Raw genomic sequence first — 22,233 nt, 5'->3', positions numbered from 1 at the left:
GGTAGGTGAGTGGCAGCAGCCAGGAGAGTAATAGCTGCACTGGTCACATTCTGTTTTAAAGGCAGGTGACCAAAAACCAAATTTATTACTATCCTCTATATTCACATTTTACACACTCTTCTGTATGAATATAGTCATATAATATTCAATATATTTTTATTTAAAATACTTGTAATGCTCAGACCATTCAAATTTCTATTCTATTTCTTTTCTAGAAACATTCTAAACTTCACAATATTATCCATTATTCAAGATATAAAAGTTCATCAATTATTGAAGTAAAAATATTTCCTTATATAGAAATAACTTTTATTAAATATTATATAATGAACAGAATTCATCTAATATTTTTCATTTACTCATCCTATATGTATACTGTAAGACTACTATTGTTATTTTCTAACAAGCCACACAGAAAGAACTGAAAACCTTCATTGAGAACATATTCTGGGTAAATTAACAAGAAACACCTGAGACATCACTGAAGTACTATTTAAGATACTAAATTTGGAGAGGTCTCAATTTTTGTCATATACTCATTTCAGTAACTTTTTCCCCCGCAAGGAACAGAATCCTAGTTAGCCTGGAATTCACTCTGTAGACAAGGCTGGCCTCAAGCTCAGAGAGATCTGTCTGCCTCTGTCTCCTGACTGCTGTGATTAAAGGCATGTGCCACCACTTCTAGCATGGGTAACTTTGCTTTTGGTTGTTGTTGTTTTTTCCCAGTTTTTTGTAAAAACAAATAATTTTACTACATTTTTAAACCCAGAAGCAAGGGCATTTGGAGCAAGAAACAAAGAATTTTCATCCCTTCTTGTTAGCTGAGCATTCATTCATCACAGTGCATTTGAGAGCACTCTGAAGGGCTTACACAATTGACCTTAAATGATGCCAAAGTGCCCATTTCTGATATCTAAGTATAAAGTCTCAGAATGGCTTCAGATTTAGATGTACATTAACTAAAGTTTGTCATTCTGAGACCAATTTACAGAGCCAGAGCTATTGCCTCAACCGATCCACAGGGAATGAAAATAAAGATTTCTAATGCCTTAAGGTATAAAAGGCTGATGCCCCATCTACTCTACTACAGGAAGTTGTGGACGCTCAATCTTCAGCCTTTACAGACATCAGAGCCTCGCCTCTCTCCTCATGCTTCTCCAGCCCAGGGAGAGTAGGGAAGTCATGACAACACAGTCCCAAGATGACAAAGCAGCTCTTACCTACATCAGTCATCCAGACAACCAATCTTTCTGCTAGACTAGAAACTGAAGCAGAATGCCGGAAAGTAAACCTACCGAGAATAAAATAAAACAACATTAAACACAAACATCTAACATTGCTACCAATTTTACATATGAAAGCACAATCGCAAACAAATTACCTGTTTTCTTCCTGTTCTGCTTGTGACTTTTGGGGGGCTGAAAGGCAACAGATGGAAACTTTATTTTGATAGACATTCTGGCAAATAACATACAGAAGATATTTGTAGATAAAAATTCATTAACCAAAAACTCCTTCAAAATAAAAAAATCACATAGTACTGTGGCAAGCTGCAACAGACAGCCATTTCCTTTAGACTAGCATAGTCCTATATAGCCACACTGAGAACAGCAGCCAGGTGTGTCAGGTTTTAAGTAACCTGGAATCTGAAATTCAGTTGTGGTTGTAGACTGAACAATATTATAAATAATAAGATGGGTCTCTAAAACAAGCACTAATGAAAATTTTAACATTCTACTTGGGATACCCAAACATTGTAACAACTTACTCTAGGTTACTTTGGATAAATACTGCAAGGCTTCATCAGAAACACAACTTTAGGGGCTGGAGAGATGGCTCAGTGGTTAAGAGCACTGACTGCTCTTCCAGAGGACCTGAGTTCAATTCCCAGCACCCACATGGCAGCTCAGAACTGTCTGAAGATCCAGTTGCAGGGGATCTGACACCCTCACACCAATGCACTTAAAATAAAAGTTAAATAAACCATAAAAAATATTTTTTAAAAAAAGAAAGAAACACAACTTTACAACTTACTTAGAGTTACTCTGGATAAATACTGCGAGGCTTCATCAGAAACACAACTCTCATCACCAAGGATGTAGAGTGCAATGCTCTGAAGAGGAAAAAAAATCTGTTACTTGTTTTTGTTGTTGTTTTACTTTTAATTTTCAGTTGTTTTGGTTATTTTTGGTTATGAAAGAGGCTGTCATGTAGCCCAGAGTGACATCAAACGTCCCATAGATCTGAGGCTGGCCTTGAACTACTGACCCTCCTGCCTTTGACTCCCCAGTGCTGGGATAACAAGGAATGTGATCCCACACCCAGATGAACCTGCTCTTAACTGAAGTGAAGGAAGAAAGGAAAGCATAAAGGAGACTCGTGCATTTAGGTGTCCAACACTACAAGGCTGGACAACATATAACCACGTGACTACTATCACTCTCAATACAGAAAAGCTGCATCAAACCTCACACACCCCTTGTGTTCTGTCAGCAACCCTTCTACACAAACGTTAGAAATAACTCGCCTGCTCTCCTGCCCCCTAGCCCATCTGTCCTACAAGATGTATATGGGGTGGCACAGCAGTCTTTCCAGTACTATTTTACAACATAGCACAGGCATGAGATTTATCTTCTTTATGCCACAATCACTAGCTTGTTCCTCTTCACTGCTGAGTAGTATCTATTACAAAGATGCCAACTTAGAACATCTACTCAGGAATTTATGAACATGGACTGAAGAGATGGCTCAGTGATTAAGATCACTGGTTGCTCTTCCAGGAGACCCAGGTTCAATTCCCAGCACCTACATGATGCCTCTCAACTATCTATAAATCCAGTTCCTGGGAGCCAATGTCTTCTTCTAGCCTCCATGGGCACTGCATTGCACATGGTGCACAGTACGTATACTTGCAAGCAAAACACCCACACAAGCTAAATAAAATTAATGATTTCAAAAAAACCTTTTTAAATTAAGGGAAACACAGGTTATTCCCAGCATGCACCAGTTACAAGAAAATTGATTCATGCCTTTACACACAGGTCTTTGTGCAGCCAATATATTTCATACAGAGAATAAACTTGCTTTGAGTTATGGTAAATATATGTTAAAATTTTTAAAAATTTGGAGCATTCTTTTATTACCACAAGCAAAGTCAAAGTTTCAGCTGCTCAATACTCAACCATGTTTTTAGTTATCCTTACAGATACCTAGTCATATCCTAACAATACCTAACAGTAGTAGCTATCCAAAAATCTCGTTTAGCCTTCAGTTCGTTTAGAAATTGACTCAAAAACAATACCAAAAAAATTGAAAACCAGTTCAAATTAATTAAGATCATGCACATAAAAATTATTTCTGTATGATGTATGTTTCGTGCATGTGTGCATGCATATTTCTGTTGAGTGCTCATATGTGAGTATGGACATGTGCGTAGCACAGGACACATATGAAGGCCAGAGGACAAACTCATATGCTGGCTCTTGTTTGTGGCAGGGGTCTTTTAGTGATGGGTTCTCTAGAAGAGGAGCCAAAAGATCTTAACCACTGGGCCATGTCTCCAGCCTCCCAGGCAGGGGCTATTAGTCACTGCTGTGTAAATCAGGGCCTGCAAGCTTCTGAGGAATCCTCCCATCTCTGCCTCCCATTTCCCTGGAGGCACTCTGAGATTACAGATGTATATCATGGCATCAAACATTACATAGATTCTGAGGATCCAAACTAGCCATACTTGCAGGGCAATCACTTCACCCATAATCTACATAAATTACTCAAAACCCCAAAGACCTATAGCAGTATTACAATAAGACATACATAAATTTGGCAAATTCACAGGACAGAAGTTACCAGGGCTAAAAGGGAAGAGGAATATAAAATTACTGTTTAATGGTGCACGGTCCATGCCAGACTACATTACAGACAACTAAACGCCTAGGAGGCAAGCCCTTTGGGCATACTTGTAATTGTTGAGATTAAGGATAGCCTCTGAGAATGCCTGAGGAATTACCTTGATTATGTTAACTGATGTAATTTTCAGTGGAACCATTTCATAGGCAGAGGATCCCAGACCATACAGAATGAGAGCATAAACTAAGGACTTAGGCAGCATTCACTGGCTTCTGCTCTTGACTGTGGATATGATGTGACTGACTAGCTGCTGCAATTTCCTGCCACCTTGACCTCTGCTCAGTATTGGACTAAAGCTGGATTTGTGAGAAATAAGCCCTTCTTCCCCTAAGTTGCTTTTCTCAGATGTTTAATCACAGCAACTAAGATGGGGTAATGAAAAAAATTTAGAGAAAAGATGGTGGTGATGATTACATATGTGAATTAAGGGGGGAAAAAACCACAGAACTGCCTACCTAGAGCCATGGAAGACTGAGAAAGCCCTGTTCAACACGAAGAAGAACAGAACAAAACAGAGAAGGGCAAGAAGAAAGAATGTTTACAGATTTCTAACTTTGATAAGAGGGGATAAAAGCAGTAGAAATCTCTTGTATTTCTGGAAAGATCCCTAACAGGCCTATACTGCCTCATCATCAAGAAACAGAAGCATATATACCAAGGAACTCAACTTTAATAATACCCTTTGGTTCTATATGCAAGTTTGAGGTTTGTATTAACTATTCAAGATGAACAACATTCTAAAAATACATTTCTTTGAAAAATATTTCAGCAGGACTTTCAATAACAATAGGTCAACTAATTATTAAATAGGCAAAGGCTATAAAACTGTTAAGACAACTTCTAAAGAGAATAATAATGGAAAGAAGAGTACCACAAACCAAATTTAAGGTTTACTATGAAACTACCACAAACAAGACAAAGTGGAGACCACATAGATCAATGAACCAGGTTTCCCCAAAGTCCAAACCTGGAAAAGAAGTGGTCAACAGACCCGACAAAAGCACAAATGCAAAAAAGGGACGGTCATGTCAACAGCCAGTGTTCAAAGAGCTAGCCAGCCAAAGAGTAGTGTTGCCCTAGGACCATAGCAGTCGGGATGCTGAGGCAAGATCACCAGTTCAAGACCACCTTGGTCGACATGGTAAGATGCTACGTGAAAAAAACGAGAAAGGCTTTCTTGGCAGAACAACAACACAAAGTCAAAGGAGAAGACAGCAGCAGCAAATCACATTTTGACAAAAACTACTCAGCAGAAACCTCTAAACAAATCATAGTCACTAGGAAATGCAATTAAAAAGCACAGTAAGACAGACTACAGAGCAACAAGATTGACAAAAACCAAGAAGGAAAAACAAGTATCAAATAACTGACAAGAATTCAAGGCAACCTCTCTTAACACTGCTGGAGGCAATATGGAACAGATACTCGGGAAAGCAGTTGGCAATTTCTGTAAAGACAGGTATATACTTAGCATATAGCCATCAATCCCAATCCTCTGTACTCACCCTATGGAAATGAAAACTTATGTTGACATTAAAGTCTGTGTGTGACCTTTAGAGTATCTCTATTTATAATTGCTAAAACCTAGAACCAACCCAGCTATCACATAAGCCAACTACAGGGGCAGCAATGCAGTGGATTGTCAGCAACAGAAGCCAGGATCTGGTAGCACGGGTGACAACTTGGGTAAATCTCAAAAGAGTAATTTTGGAAAGAGGTGCTACAAACATTCAATATTCTAATTAAAATGGTAATCATGAAACTATTCATCTGTTGAAATTTATAGAACACTATAGGGGGAGAGAAACACTAATTTTACTTTATGTGCGTACATGTGCATGCTGTTTGTTCTATATATAACAATTTAAAGAAAAATAAAACTAAGTGAGAAAATACTTCAGATACATACCAAGACCACGAGCCTGCTCCTTTCGCAGACCCCGGGGAGGTAAGGATAGGGTGGCATTCCTTCGCCCTTCAGACAAGAACTCACCCACTGATAAATACTTGGCGGCTCAGACGTAAAAAACGAGGGATGATGAAGAAATCCCGTTTGACCTTTAGAATACATAAATGTTTAGAAAGGCACACAAATATATAAGACAAAAAGAAAGAGGGTCAAAGTACTTATCCTTTCAAATTATAAGAATTATATTTTCAATTATTATCCAAAATAAATATTTTTGTCACAGTAAATAGCTGATTATTTATAAATTTAAATTATTTCTATTTTACTCCATTATAAGTAGAAATTCAGCAATGTCATTTACAAACCATATACCAAGAGTTGAACAGAAGGCTCAGTAAAAGGTACGTGCCACCAAGCTTGATAACCTGAGTTTGATCCCTGGGTCCTACATGGTGGAAGGCAAGAACTGACTCCAAAAAGTTGTTCTCTAAATTCCACACATATGTAATGGCACATGCACACCCATTCTCATACATGTATGCACCGTCACACACACAAAATACATATAAAAGTAAATTTTAAAAAATAGTTTTTAAAGAATTTTTTTTTTGCCTAGCTCTATAAAGGTGAGAAAACAAAGGAACACAAAAGACTAAGCTCTGCTCTTTGAGTCCCTTCAGGTCAAGCCTAGACTAAAGCAGTGGAGAGAGGGATAAATGGTAACCACTAGCCCTATATGGCTACTGGGTATCTTAAATGTGGCTAGTGCACTGAGGAACTAAACTTTTACAGTAATTAAAGTTTAGTAAATATATAGCCACTGGCCTCTACTGAACAGCACAGGTCAAGCTTACAGCGTTTATGACACCAGAAGCTGTTTAAGCTTTGGAATAGGTAAAGTTTTAACTACACACTAAATAAGTTATAGCTTACTTCAACTCAGAGATCAAATGCTACCAATTCAAAACCGCCTGGCTAAAAAGACATCTATCCTCTGCTCTTCTCGAGACACAACAAACACCTATCCACTACTCAGAAGACCTGCAGGGGTGTCAACACTCACCTTGATCAATCGTACACACTTGTCCAGTAGTTCTGACTAGAGTTGGGTAATCTCTGTAGTAATGATCCATGTAAGCCTCTAATTTTAAGTCCCTATAACAGTTAGAGCATACACAAAGGTGTTACAGCAGCCCCCACCAGCTAACTTTTCAACTTAAAAAGCATGTTCATGAGAAAGCTTTCAGATCTAGAGTATTTTCATGTGTATCTGGTGTCACACATGCAAGCATCTGTCTAGACAAACTTCATTAAGGTCTAACTAGAGAAAGAGCATGATTTTGCTCCTTCCTGTTGTTTACTGGCTGTGTGATCTCCAGCAAGTAATCTCTACAGACCACAGTATTTTCTTCCAGAAAACAAAGACACATTATCTAAGTCACTCTGAGGCTTCTTAATTTTTTTGTGTTGTTTTGCTTTTCCTCCCTCAGATAGAATAGCTTCTCTCGGACACAGTATTTCCACCAGTCTTCCAAGCACTAGGATTATGGGCATATGCCACTACTCCTGCCTACAAGTTTTGAAGAATAAATAATATATGTCTGGAAAATATAGGACATGGTGGCACACATCTGGAAATCCTAAAATTTGAAAGGATGAGGCAGGAGCATCTAAAGTTTTAGATCAACCATAGCTATAGGGGCAGGTGCTATGTATTTTCTGAAAGCCATAATCCGAGTTTGAAAATTAAATTAATTAAATACAAAACGGCATTTGTGATGAAAATGATCTGTCATGAGGGGATGAATCAGCAAATAAACATGCCAAGTTTCAAAAGTATTTCAGAATCCTCAGGATCACCGAAGTCAGAGAATGTGCTATCATCTCAATCAAGAGGCTGAAATACCAACTTGAACTGAGACGGGGAGACTGGAGTTTTTCTAACGAGGCTCCTCTACGTATCACAGAAAGCAAGCCCTCTGAGGACCTAATGCAGTGTCCTAACAACATCTACCTTGCTAACTGAACAAGCAGGTCAACAAGGGAACAAATTCCTTCTCCCATTAGAGTATTCAACTTGAGCTCTTCATAGACAAGGTGAAGAACAAAGAAAATCACAGGGATGTGAGGAAAGAGAAGAGTTGAAGAATCCAGACTAAGGTTCTGCGAAAAATCTTCTTCTTTCACCCTTGAACTTTCCAAAGTAGTCAAACATAAAGATTTGTTCAGAAGATGAGACTCAACGTTGTGATGGTAGTCTGAATTCAGTAAGTATTCCCAGTCCTAAGATAAATAAAAAGGACAATAATTACTTACATAGTGCTGGTTGGAAATGTCATTTTAAAATAACTGCAAGGGGCTGCACATGTCCAGCAGCTAAGAGTACATACTACTTTGGCAAAGGACCCGAGTTTGGTTCCCAGCACCCACAGCAGGTCGTTCACAACCACTTGTAACTTCAACTACAGGGGATCTGGTATCTCTGAACTCCATAGGCACCTTCATTAAAACACAAAAGAAAGCACCTGGAAACAGTCTACTGTCTGACAGGAGGGCAAAGCAAATGACAACAGAGTCATACCACTTGGTAATAAAAAGAACACACAACTGATACTTCCATCACCTGGATCATCTTCAGTACATTCTGCTGAAGGACAGAAACCTTACGTACAGAATACAGACTATCTCATCTACGACAGACACAACTAACAAATGGTCAAAGAATTCAAGTCAGTACCTGATTAAAGATAAAGGGGGAAGGGTTGATTACAAATAACACAAAGAGACAATATGGAAAGGTTCTGTGCTCTGGACCACTTTAGAATATGCCATGGAATCTGAGGGATTTAAGTGTAAATCAGAGAAATGCTACATAAAAGGGTAAATGCTGCTGGGTGATAATGGCACATGCCTTTAATCCCAGCACTTGAGAGGGAGAGGCAGGAGAATCTCTGAGTTTAAGGCCAGCCTTAAACTCCATCTACAGAGCAAGTTCCAGGACAGTCAGGAATACACAGAGAAACCCTGTCTTGAAAAAGCAAAAATATAAAACAAAAAAAGGGTAAATGCTGGCAAATAGTTGATCAATTACCAATAAATATCCACAAGTCTACACTGAAATCATGTAAAAACATATACATTTATACTAATTTTTGTATGCTGATCAAAGACAAAATTAAATAAATGACTGAAAATGTAACAGATTTTATTCTTCAAAACAATATACTCAGAAGTAAAATAAAAAAAAGCAAAAGATACTGGAAAAACTGACAATTAATAGGAATATCAGACATGGGACATCTGTACAAGGCTCCACAAATCAGTAACATTAGCAAGAAATAACAATGCTTACATCATCGGATCCAGTATCAGAAGGCCTCGCTTTTTTGGGTGCAATGACTGGGGAAAGTGATCCTTCAAAGTCGAACTGAAAAACAACCACAAAGCAGAATACAAAATCATGACACTATTACTGTTAAGCAGCCAGTTTAAGGGTTCAGGTGTCAGTTCTGCGAATTAGAGAAACGGAAGACAGTTACTAACACTCTTCTCTTCACCAGCACATGCGGCGCCAATCTCTTCTTAGTCACCACGGAGCTAAACTGTGTGTGTAAAGCATTCAGTACAGGGCCTGGGCATGTAGGAACAGTAATGGTCATTTGTTTTTCTCCCCTACTTCTCTAATGACACAAATTATATCCAAACAAAAGAACACGAAATATCACCTAAGTCATAAGAGAGAGAGTCAGTAGCACTCTCTGCCATGTTAAGAAAATGGAAAGAAAAAATAAAATCTGGACAAAGAGAAAATAAGCACCATGAACTCTGCTGGCTACTGAGGACCATTTTGTCCCAAGCTTTGATCTAAAAAACATGACATAAGTTTAATGTATCAAAGTAACATGGCCTTGAGAACTGACTTTCAAGTTAGGTGGAACTGCAAACATAGTTACTTAAAGAGACTGCGGCCAGAGTTGCTGAGTATAGTTCAGCACCAGTTTAGCATATACTACGATTCATCTGGTTTTTTTGTTTGTTTGTTTTAAAGGGATTTTCTTCTCAATTACAGCTATTTGCAACATGGAAGACAGTGAACCATAACTTTCTTTACAAAAGGGTGGGCATTAATCCTTCCTACCACATGAAAAATGTGGGATGAGCTAGTTCACTAACTACTCTGCAAGACAGCGGTATACAACTCTTGATCAACAAGCACTATAGGTTAATTACACATAAAACAAAATAAAACCTACAAAAAGTCAAAGGGTACTTAGTCATAATTTTAAAATCCTCTCACCCTCTATGTGATAAAGTACAGAAGGACAGGAGGTGGTAACAGTTGTACTACAAACACTTAGACTAAAAGTCAGCTCTGCTCTCACTGGAAGACTATTCTCAACTAAACTACAGAGGGCAATTTCTTCACACACTAAATGACATAAACTTAGTATCGAGGACATTCACTCAGTAACTGTTCACTGAGCATGCGTCTAAGCCATGCACCACAGGACAGGGTAGTGAACAAGACTGCAGAACTCTCTGCCTCACTAGAATTTATATTCCAGTAGACGAAGGGAGGACAGACAGGTAAGTAAAGATACTTAACAGATGTGCTAACAGGCGAATAAGGAAGGAACCAACTGTGCACAGGACAAACGGGCAAGCTGTACTGGAGTGACAAGTGAACAGTGGCCCAAGCACACCTTGTCAGAAAGGAAACAGCAAGTGCAAAAGTCCAAGGATGGGACATACTTGCAGAGCTTAAGGAATAGAATAGAGAGGTCAAGGTGGCTGGCAGAGATGACAAAGAGAGCAGAAAGGTACAAGAGGATGAGGTGACAAGGCACAGTGCAAATCCATGCCTTATCCGGAACAAGACAGATGTCTCTGGACAGCACCAGTATTTGTCACAGCCAGAGCCTGGAAACAACCTAAATGCCCTTCAGCCAAAGAATGGATAAAGAAGACGTGGTACATTTACACAATGGAGTACTACACAGTGGAGAAAACTAATGGCATCTTGAAATTTGTGGGCAAATGGATGTATCTAGAAAACACATACTGAGTGAGGTAACCCAGACCCAAAAAGACAAGTATCTTAAGTATTCACTTATAAGTGACTTTTAGACATAAAGCAAAGAAAGAATAGCCTACAAGTCACAATCCCAGAGAACCAAGACAACAAAGAGGACCCTAAAAGAGACATACACGGATCTAATCTACATGGGAAGTAGAAAAAGACAAGCTCTCCTGAGTAAATAAATATAAGAGCGTGGGGATCATGGGAAAGTGCAGAAGGGGAGAGGGGAGAAAGGGAAGGAAGCGGAGAAAAATATATAGCTCAATAAAAACAATTAAAAAAAAAAGACCAAAGGGGTCAAGACCATTAATCAGCTGACCCGAGCTAGTGGGAGATCACAGACTCCAGATTAACAACTGGGGAATCTGCAGAGAACTGAACTTGGCCCCCTGAATACAGGTGACAAATGTGTGGCTTGGGCAGTATATAGGACCACAGGCAGTGGGACCAGGATCTAACTCTAATGCATGAAATGACTTTGTGGAGTCCATTCTCTATGGAGAGATAACTTGCTCAGCCCAGATGGGTTGGGGAGATTCCCTCCCTCAATGAGGTGATAGGACACTCAGTTGACTTCCCAGGGAAGGCCTTACCCTGAGAAGCAGAAGGGAGTGGGGTCGGGTAAGGAGGAAGGAGAGGAAGGAGAGGAGGGATAGGAAACTGGGATTGGTATGTAAAAAATAAATTAAATGATTAAAAAAGAAACAATTGCTCTAATCTAGCACAGGTCACTACATCAAAAATAATCCAGGCAGTAACAGGTAGTTTTAAACAACACTAGCAAGAATTTTGGACACCACTTCTAAATGTTATCTGGCCCCATCTCTTAAAAGATTTATTTCTTGAGAAATAACTACATATGTGATTAGTAATTTATGTAAAAAAAATTGGTAAATTACTCAAAATCAGAACACTTTCCTAGTCCATCACCTTCACCACTCAGTCACAGCTACGTAAGAAAACTTTCTAAATAAAGCACAAATATTAGCTATTTGCTTAAATATGATAAAAAATAAAAGGGTTCTATGAAACAATTTTAAGGACATACAAAGTCTCTATCAGTATCATGTTCATGTAAAAGGCACCATTAAAAGTGTCTACAACAGCTATTCTCGGGAATGGGGGACAACTGCTTGCTCCTTCCTCCGTTTTCCAAATCCTCCTCAGTGAGAAAATATACTCTCATAATGAAGAGGAAAAAGGGTTTCTGTTGTTTTTTTTTTTTTTTTTTTCTAACGGAGTTACTAGCATGAGGCCAAAACACATAGGTAAGTACATCTGAGTTTTGGGGACAATGGCTAAGTATATTCTGTAGTGACTGCTTCACAGTCCCAAGCATGGCTGTTTGGAGAGTAGTTTCCAAAGGAATGACCACACCCACATTGAAGGCACTCTGCAGGTAATTCTGTCATCACCTATGAAGGTCCTACAGAAAAATGACTGGGAGGCCTGAGAGGCACACAGCTTTACATTGCCAACAGTGTTCTCAGACTAAAGAACTTTAAATGAGCAAAGCACAGGTCTATGAGCTCTCTGACTCACCATCTACATGACCAGAGTATTTGTAGTCATTTTACAAAGATGAACTGAGAAACAGTCCAAGCTCAGACATTAGTAACACGTGACTGCAATCCCAGCATTTGGGAGGCAAAGTCAAGAATATGGTGAATTAAAGCCCACCCTGGGCTAAATATACAGTAAGAACTTAATTTAAAAAAAGAAAGTAAAATGTGCTTTAACATATTATAAAGACTCAAAACATATTGAGTATTTGAATTATGATCTATAAATACAATACGCCACAGTACTATCCCAACATCGTTAATACGACATACCTGTTACTGTGTGTGTTGGTCTCTCGTGTTACGTAGTTATGCAAGCACTTCATTTACAAAGGATAAATGAAGAGAGCAACTCTATTTACTTACACTTCGGGTCCATGCTAAGCGATCTGTGTTATAACCCATCATGTTCAAGAGACAGATCACAAATAAACTCCATTCTGAGTGGTAACTGGGTCCTCCCGGAGCACTGTGGACATTGTACCACTTGACGAGCATCTGAACTGCTATTTCTTTTGGCAGGATGAACTTAATTGCTTGCAGACACGTTTGTACTATTAAAAGCAAACACTGATTTCAGTACGTTTCCTATGCACATACTTCTTTCCTTCTTTCAAATGGAAAGGTTTAAATGACTACTATGTCAAGGCCAGCCACTAGGAAAAGACTGTCATTAAGGAGCCAACCGAGCACAAACATTACCTCATCAATGTCAATCACTTTAAACCAACTCTACAGCTGTCAGGTCCCTAATTCTGGATTAGAAACAGGTGTGCATATAGCCCAGTTCACCCGAGATAATCTTGATTTACAACCACTGCTCCAATAACTATTCATTTTTCATTCTCAAAATTGTCCTAGCTTGAATAATAAAGTTTCCTCTGTGAAAAATATCTAACTTTTCCATCAATAAATTTACACAAGCCATTGATTAAAGCCTTCAGATACAACATCCACACAGGCACCTACCAATAGGAATGCTTAGGGGGTACTGCAAGATGCTCTAGATGAGTGAACATTCCTGTCAACCAAAACTGCAACTTTTAATTTCTAAAGTGGCTTCCCTCACTATGCCATCAATGGGTTAGGGAAATGCTATTATTATATATACTACTCTTAGTGACGCCAAGTCACTGGTGGGAACACCAATTACAGTTGAGAGAGCCAAAGGTACTGCCTGCTAAAAACGGCAAGGATCTGCTATTGGAAATAAATGGCTCCAGATAGTAGCAGTTTTCATTCTCATTCCTTCCCCTCCATCACTGTCACTGACTCCATCTTTTGCAGCACAACCTTTTCCTCACCAATCTGCTTTATGAGCACAAACACTGCAAAGACTAGAAGCAAATGGCAACAAATCTTAGAAAAACCAAAGAGGCAAGTATGTCATAGCTGAAAACAAAATAAGAATTCTTAATAAATTAAGAGAAAGAGGAACCACTACAAGCAAAAACTGGGCTAGAGAGATAGCTTAGCAGTGAAGAACACCAGCTTCTCTCATAGAGAACCTGGGTTCAATTTCTACCACTCATGTAGCAACTCACAACCATCCACCACTCTAGTTAAAGGCAATCCAATGCCCTCTGCTGGCCTCCATGGGCACTGCACTCATGTGCTGCACAGACATACATGCGGGCACATAATGCACACATAAATAACTCCTTAAAAACAAAAACAGAAAAACTGTCTCCACCAACTGTGTGATACATCTAACTGGGAACACACAGAGCATAGTCTGAGTCACTCATACCTAATTCCGAGGTAGCCACTTCAGGGATAGTGATCCTAACCATGGAGCCATTACTCAGTTCCTAGTGAAAAGAATGGAAACAAGGGGAAAAAAAAAACCATTTTTATATATATATAAAATATATACACACGCACACACATATATATAGTAATTTATACCATCATCTGCCTGTTGAAGCAAAATAAAATAAAATAAAAAACTACATTTTTTCAATCAGAAATGAATGTTTCTAAACAAATATGCATTTTTGCAAAACACTTTCAAAATCTTTGTTTTAATAAAGTGTCCACTTTCTCCCAAATGCTGGGACTAAAAGCATGTGCCACCATGCCTAGCCAAGTGTCCACTTTTTATACAAACACTACAAAACAACATTATCAAAAGGTGACTTTCACCAAAAAGATAAAAGCATGGCAATGTGCAATTAATGGATTAAACATGCTTGTTTTAAATAAAATCATTAAATATTTTTATTAATTACTTGAGAATTTCATATGATGTGCTTTTAACATAGTCATTTCCCTACCTCCAAATCCCAGAAACTATTGACTCCCCACAGCAACTCAGTGAGGGGTGGGCTTCAGTAAATGTTTAGTACAGAAATCTCAGAAAATAGAAGCAGAATTAAACAATACAAAATGATAGCATATTTTAAAAATTATAAGATAAAGAAAGGCAAAGCAACTCAGCAGGTAAAAAGCAATTATCCTGAAAGCCTGGTAACTTGCGTTCAATTCTTACAACCCACGTGAAGGTAGAAGGAGAGAACCAACTCCACAAAGTTGTCCTCTGACTACAACATGTATGCGCACCCCACATACACACATCATATACACAATAATAAATGCTTTAAAATCACAAGGAATGTTCATTTTCATACATAATTTTACATCCTGCCCAATGTGAAGTGTTCAGACAAACGCCCATTGGCCAGCTCGCCCACCTCTGCAGAAGGACTTAGGACTTACTAGAGTGACTCTGTTATGAACAGGGTCTCGCACAGAATGAATGAAAGTTCCAAGCTGCTGGAAAGTGCAATCCTCATTGTAGAGGGAATCATTAAGTTTTGTTGAAGAATCCCTCAGTTCTGGAACTGGAGACAACAGAACCACCTACAAAAAGTCACAACACAAATGAAGGACTATTTGAGGATTAAAGATAAGGAACTATACTTTCGCATACGCTTTGATGATTCCAATCATTCTGCTCCAGGAACAATGAACCTGCAATAGGCCAAACTCTTACAGAAAACTACAAAAGCAACTGACTGACTACATACATACATCCACAGCTACATTATGACACCCTCAAATGCAGACTACTTGTCTCCAGGCTTTCTTTCCAGCCTGGTAGGCACCAGTACCAGCCTAAGTTGCTCACAAAACTCAGTCTCATTTCCCAGTGGCACGCAACAGCCTACAAGAGCACACGCTGCTGGCCGACACTGTTACTGACACTCTTCAGGACAGGCGCGTTACCTCTTCCTGTGCAGACACACCACACTCAGACCCTCTTTTCCTCTCCTATGCTGACACAGGCTGCACTTGGCCTTCCTATCTTGAACCTGAAGAAAAACATACTTGGAACAAACCCTGATATGAGAAACTTCTTCTCACAAACTTACAAATCCAGGAGAACTGCACTCAGAACACTGTCATGTCACCCATCTTCCTTCAAGAATGCACTGATAGGAGTGGCAATTCCAATGTTATCACTTACTAGCTTCTAACTTTGGACAACTAAGCTCCATGTACCGCTGTGTATCCAACTTTAAAGCGAGGACCAAGAATCTTCCAATCAGTAAAGTTGTTATAAATCCTTAAATAGGAAAATACTGATAAAGCAGACAGTGCCTAGCATGTAGAAATGTTAACATAAGAATAATTATTATTGTTGTTATTGTTATTCTATTCTCCCACTCTCTGCTATGCCTCACCCAACACACTTCTTACTCATTCCACAAATTGGTTGAGACTTTAGTTCGTGTTAGGAGACAGAGTTACATGGACTAAAAAGATCTTCTAGCTGTTTGGGCGGTGGTAAACACCTTTATCCCAGCACTTTGGAGGCAAAAGCAAGCAGATCTCCATCAGTTCGAAGTTATCCTGGTCTACACATAGTGAGTTCCCAGCCAGCCAGAGCTGTTACACAGAGAAACCGGGGGTGGGGGGAAGGGGATTGTCTTCTAGCTAGATATGGTAGTGCATATCTATATCAGTCCCAACACTGAGGAGGAGAAGCAGGAGCTCAAGGTTATGTGAGCTTTCATAGCAAGTTTGAGGTCAGCCTCAGGAAGTCTTTTGCACTCTCTTCTCCTGTGTTCACGCCCTTACCCTGAATACCCCCTTCTATTTACCCTTCTTATCCTCAAAGTTCAGGCCAGGAATGACATGCTTACCACAATGTGTACCCCCTTCAGTTGATGAAATTTATATTTCTATTCCTCACTTACAACTCTTGAGAGACTACCTGAAATTATGATTTCTTATACAGACCACACATCTACTACATCCCGGTAAATTGTGAGATCTCTAGATAAAAAAAAAAAAAAAAAAAAAAAAAAAAAAAAGAACCATTTTCACCTCTCCAAATCTTCAAAGAGCACTTCTCACAGCACAAAGAATGTAGTAACCATCACTTGTGCTTGGAAACTCCTATCTGTGAATACTAACTAAAATTAAGTTAAACATGAAAAGAACTAAAACTTGACCAAACTTCTTTAAAACATGATTAACAGTTGACAAAATCTAATCTACTTCTTACCTCATCCATTGATCCAAGTAGTTTACCAAGAGGCTTGGGAGTAGTTACACCATCTAGGGGTGTACTAGGCCGAGGCATCATGTTGGACATTGTCAAGGAAGGAGCTGGAAGTCCAGGAATAAAAACTTTCCCCACCTTGAGCAATATGGAGGAAGGGAGAGTAGTGAATAGATCATATCCTTAAGTTAAATGCTTAGTCACATGAACTAAGTAGTCTTTATATATACTGAAGTTTAAGACCACTAAACACAACACATATTTAACAACTTCTCAAATTAGACCAGCCAACTGTGAATACCTCAGTATTAATTCTTTTGTTTGATTCAGTAAACTTTTTTACAGAAAAGCTGGAAAGAGATGTTAATACAGTCAAGATAGTATATAACATTCCATAAAGTACATCTCAAGAGTCGTATTTATATAAAATACAACTTTTTATAAAAACTCCAAAACAAGGAAAGATAAACAAACTGCTCTCCAATGACACACACACAAGTGCAAAGCTGACAAAATCAAGGGGCGGTTTACAGGAAAGCCAGGGTAGTGTGCTGGGGAAGCAGGTGGTAACTGCATTCAGAGAACAGAATAAAACTACTGGCAGGCCAGGTATCACAGGGGATTAAGGCAGGAGGTTCCTAAGACCTGTGCTACTGAGACTGCCTCGAAAATAGCAATAAAAAAATAAAATAAAAAAAGAGTTACTGGCAACACATTTTCTTCATTATTCCTCAAACTAAGTATATAATACTTATAAATATATAACATATTTATAATACTTATATTGTAGGGGTTTTTTTTTTGCTTTTTGTTTTTTGGAGACAGGGTCTCACTATGTAGCCCTGGCTGTCCTGGAACTCACTCTGTAGACCAGTCTGGCCTCGAATCCAGAAATCCACCTGCCTCTGCCTTCCAAGTGCTGGATTACAGGCGTACGCCACCACGTCCAGCTTAAGTATATATTTTTAAATTTGACAAAAGTTACAAAATGAAGCTACAACCAACATATATAACATTTAATATAATAAAATGCTGTAATGTTGGTGCTTCCCAAAGCTGCTCATCTTCCATTCCAAAACTGGTTTTTAAGGCTCTACCTTAAAAACCACCATTTGGTGGAGACAGGTGCATAGTATCAATGCATTTAACAGGGAGCCCTCGTCCAAATTAGGACTGGCCTCCACAATTAGCTTCATTTCCCACTTAACAAGAATCTTCTGCCAAACTGCATAGAAGAATCAGAGCCAACTGTAAATGATGCAGGCAGTTCTACCAAAAGCACAAAGCACTACTTTTGACATACCCGAACCACTCCTGTGTACAGCACCAAGTTCCCATTGCCTTCTAGTACCAACATGGTGTCTATCTTCTGAAAACAAAAAACAAAATCTCTTGTAGTTTGAGTAAATTAATTAAATTTTCAGAAAAATCTAGTAAAGGATAAATGATTCAATGTGCATTTACCTCCACTGGGGCTGCATCTTTTGCATGGACATTGGTGACAGAGCCAAAGATGAGCTGGGTCTTGTCATTACTCTCTTGAAACTTGACACAACTAAATATAAAAGTAAAAACAGAAAGAAACAAGTCTTAAGGGTGTCATTTGGGCCAGGCAGTGGTGGCGCACGCCTTTATTTTCAGCAGAGACGGAGTCAGGTGGATTTCTAGGAGTTCGAGGCCAGCCTGGTCTACAGAGTAAGGTCCAGGACAGCAAGGGCTACATAGAGACTCTGTCTCAAAAAAACGCAGGAACAAGTCTGTGTTCACTACAGGCAGGGAGCAACAGGACAGAGAGCATGGGATGGATACAGAAGAGCAGCAAATGGAAAATCTTCAAGGAGGCAAAAGTTATTTAACTGTTACAACAATTACACCAATCTGCAGAAGAAAGATGCATGAATCCATATAAATATACACACACGAACAAATACATGTAAAACCAAAGAAAGATGTGGTCATACTGATACCAGTTTCCTGACTTTACAAACAAAACATGCTGCAGTTACATAAGATGTTACCACAGAAAGGAAAAAAAAAAAACACGGGGCCAGAGAGCTAGAAGGCTCAGCAGGTAAGCCCGACAGCCTGGGTGTAATCCCTAGGACTATACAGTGAAGGAGACAATAGATACCCCCAATGTGCCCTTAGACCTCCACTTGAATGTCATAGGACAAACGGACACACACACACACACACAATGCACACAACGCAATGATAAAAAAGAGTTTAAATTAAAAAAGACTTCATGATATAGAAGGATCTCACTACAATTTTGCAACTTGCTGTAAGCTATAATTGTTTTCAAATGAAAAGGGAAATGAGTAGACAAAACATGTGAACAGGCATTTCTCCCATGAAGTGTGTGGCTAGTAGCCACATGAGAAAATGATCAATATCAAAAGCATCAGGAAGGGGTTGGAGAGATAGCTAGAGGTTAAGAGCACTGACTGTTCTTCCACACAATCACGCTTGATTCCCAATACCAACACACCAGCTGGCAATAATTGGTAACTCCAGTTTCAGGGGATCCGATGTGCTCTTCTGCCAAGAACCTCTATGGGCACCAGGCACGCACACACACAGTACACAGACATACATGCACACAAAACATACATACACAGAAAATAATTCCTTAAAAAAAAAAATCAGGAAAAGATAAAGAGAAACCACTTGACACTCCACTAGGGTGGCTATAATCAAAGATGCTGACATCCAAAACTGTTCAGGATAAAGAGACACAAACCTTGTCACACTGGAGGAAGAAATGCAAAACTGCACAGCCTATTTGGAAATCAACTGGCCAATTTCTTGAAATATTCAACATGATTTACCAGTCATCCCAACAGCTCCACTGCTGGGTATGTACCCAGGAAAAGCAAAATTATATATGCCCATACAAAGATATTTGCCCACAGGTTCCTAATTCACAGTGGTCAAAAGTTAACAGTAGGCATGGTACCGCATGCCATTTAATCCCAGAGGGAGGTAGAGGCAGGTGGATCTCTATGTGTTCAAAGTCAACCTGGTCTACATAAGAGTTTCAGTACATCCAGGGCTACATGAGAAAAACTATCCACCAACTGATAAGCAGGCAAATGTGACTTATCTATAAAATGAGTACTGTACAATAATGCTGAGGAAATTCTCATACATGTCCTAACAGGGTGAATCCTAAAAGTCACTATGAAAAGTGACAAAGTAGATCACCAGAAAAAAAGAAAACAGAAAAATGAAATTGAAATCACCACCACCAAAACCACTTTTATAGGACAGGATGTAGACAAATGCCTTTAATTCCAGAACTTGGGAGGCAGAGGTAAGCAGATCTCTAAGTTCCAAGCTAGCCAGGGCTACAAAATAATAATAACATTAAAACAAAAACAAAAACAAAAAACATGACTAATATACAAGGCAGAAAGCCCCCTAGAATGACTGCCTGAGGGTGGGAGCAGGGAAAGCCTACCTGCAACTGGCAGAGGGTCCCTCCTTAGTGATGGAAATGTTTAAGTCTGGACTGTGGGCCTTGATGGCTACACACCTCTACAAATTTACTAAAAATCATTTAACTGTACACTTACTACAAGAAAAATAGGAAGGGAGGAGTAGGAATCAGTGGCGATCTTCAGAGATTAATGGAAATAAAAATACTTACCGTAACTGGAGTTGAGCCTCCACTAAAAAGCACAAGAACTTCTGTCCACACAGGTCAAGTTGTTTATAAATACCTGGTGGCATGAGAGTTTTTCTCTCTAAAGTAGACACATTAATAAACTGTCAGTATTAGTTCAAAGATCTACCTCAGTAAATTAATCTTGGAAACATTTTAAACAAAAAGTAGGACTACTTCCTGGATCAAACAATAACCATGACACAAAAACTCCATGTGGATGTTCAACCATCACTTCTAAAAACTGCTCTACTTTCAGACTCCCTCTTATCCACCATTTCCCTTTCTCTATAATGTACAAAGTTTCTCTTTACTTGAGTACAGCCCTACTCAAGCACCCTCATGTTAGAAGGCAAACTATGACCTAAGAGGGATGATTTACAGGTTAAGTAGAGGACTAGGAAGGTGGTAGAAACTCGAAGGCACTTGCCACAAAAATGTGAGGACTGGGTGTGGAACTTCCAGAACCCAACTAAATGTCAGTCCAAGTATAAAACCAGCACTCAAAAAGCAGAGACCTTGTCCCAGGAACAGGATGGCAAGGAGGACTAGTCTTCTTTGAACTCTGGACTCAATTGAGAGACCTTGCCTCAGTGTAAAAGGTATAGAAGATAGAAGAACCAAGGAAGACTCCGAATGTCAAGTCCAGACCTTCACATGTACATATCAGGTAACTGTACACAGACACACACACACACACACACACACACACACACACACACACACACACACGAGAGGGGGAAAAAAGAGGGGAAGAGTTCTTTGGTCAGAAGTAAAAATGTTGTATGGCTAGGTAAAAAACCCACTCGTATCTTTTAGTTAAAGCAACAAACTTGGATGAAATTCACAAGACTACTTCTCATTGCATAGTTCAGTGAAGGCAAACATCCCTAGGCAGCTAGCTACTGAAAACCTTCAACAAACCTATCCTCGCTTCCTCACCTCCTATTTACCTTTTGTTCCATGCCTCCCTACCATCCCTCAAGCCTAAGGTGAGTGACCATTATGGATATACCTTTCTCTGAGGTAACAGTCAGGGCCAAACAGCACCAGTGCCTGGAAATACTAACACTACTCTCTTCTCGAAATGTCTGCTACTCCCACCCTGACTTCACTTCCTCTCTCTGTAGCAGCTCTCGCCACCCACCTCCCAAGCCCTGAGTCCCCAGCCTTCTACACCACTCAGTTTTAACTTGTTAGGAGGTGACAGACTAATGTGAACATTGAATGAATGTTCCAAACACCTGCTCAGGAAAAGGCCTACACACTACACATACCCACCACCACCTAACAATTCCAAAATTAACAGAATCTCTGTGAATTTATCCACAGGTCCTCCAGGGACCCCAGGAGCCTGAAACTCACACTCTTTAAATCCTAGTCCACCCCTCTTGCCTCAGTCACACCTGCAACTTGTTCTGTTGTTTCTGTTTACTATGCACACATAAGCAGGCCTAAAAAGCAGTCACTCAAGCCTCTTCATTCTCAGCCTGTCAAAGCAAAGAAGGAGTATTTGTGATCCACTCACACACAGAACTGCTCTTTGGATTAGAGCTGCCTACTGTGCCCATCTTCCCCAAGGCCTACCTGCAGAACAGC

The 22,233-nt window shown here is 39.4% G+C and overlaps 1 protein-coding gene across 1 annotated transcript in view; it reads right to left on the bottom strand.

Moving 5' to 3' along the window:
• Positions 1-22,233, bottom strand: part of Anapc1 (anaphase promoting complex subunit 1) — a 77,281-nt gene that overhangs the window by 41,856 nt on the left and 13,192 nt on the right. Inside the window, 15 exon segments of the mRNA XM_042055054.1 lie at positions 1,221-1,291; positions 1,382-1,418; positions 2,035-2,113; positions 5,816-5,964; positions 6,879-6,970; positions 7,830-8,098; positions 9,168-9,242; positions 12,824-13,011; positions 14,208-14,268; positions 15,176-15,319; positions 16,971-17,105; positions 18,271-18,336; positions 18,432-18,522; positions 20,620-20,675; positions 20,677-20,716. Of these exon segments, the coding sequence (XP_041910988.1) occupies positions 1,221-1,291; positions 1,382-1,418; positions 2,035-2,113; positions 5,816-5,964; positions 6,879-6,970; positions 7,830-8,098; positions 9,168-9,242; positions 12,824-13,011; positions 14,208-14,268; positions 15,176-15,319; positions 16,971-17,105; positions 18,271-18,336; positions 18,432-18,522; positions 20,620-20,675; positions 20,677-20,716 (1,553 nt within the window).

This window comes from Arvicola amphibius, chromosome 5 (genome assembly GCF_903992535.2).
Source record: "Arvicola amphibius chromosome 5, mArvAmp1.2, whole genome shotgun sequence".
Taxonomy (NCBI): domain Eukaryota; kingdom Metazoa; phylum Chordata; class Mammalia; order Rodentia; family Cricetidae; genus Arvicola; species Arvicola amphibius.
This window is presented reverse-complemented; position numbering and strand designations above follow the sequence as displayed.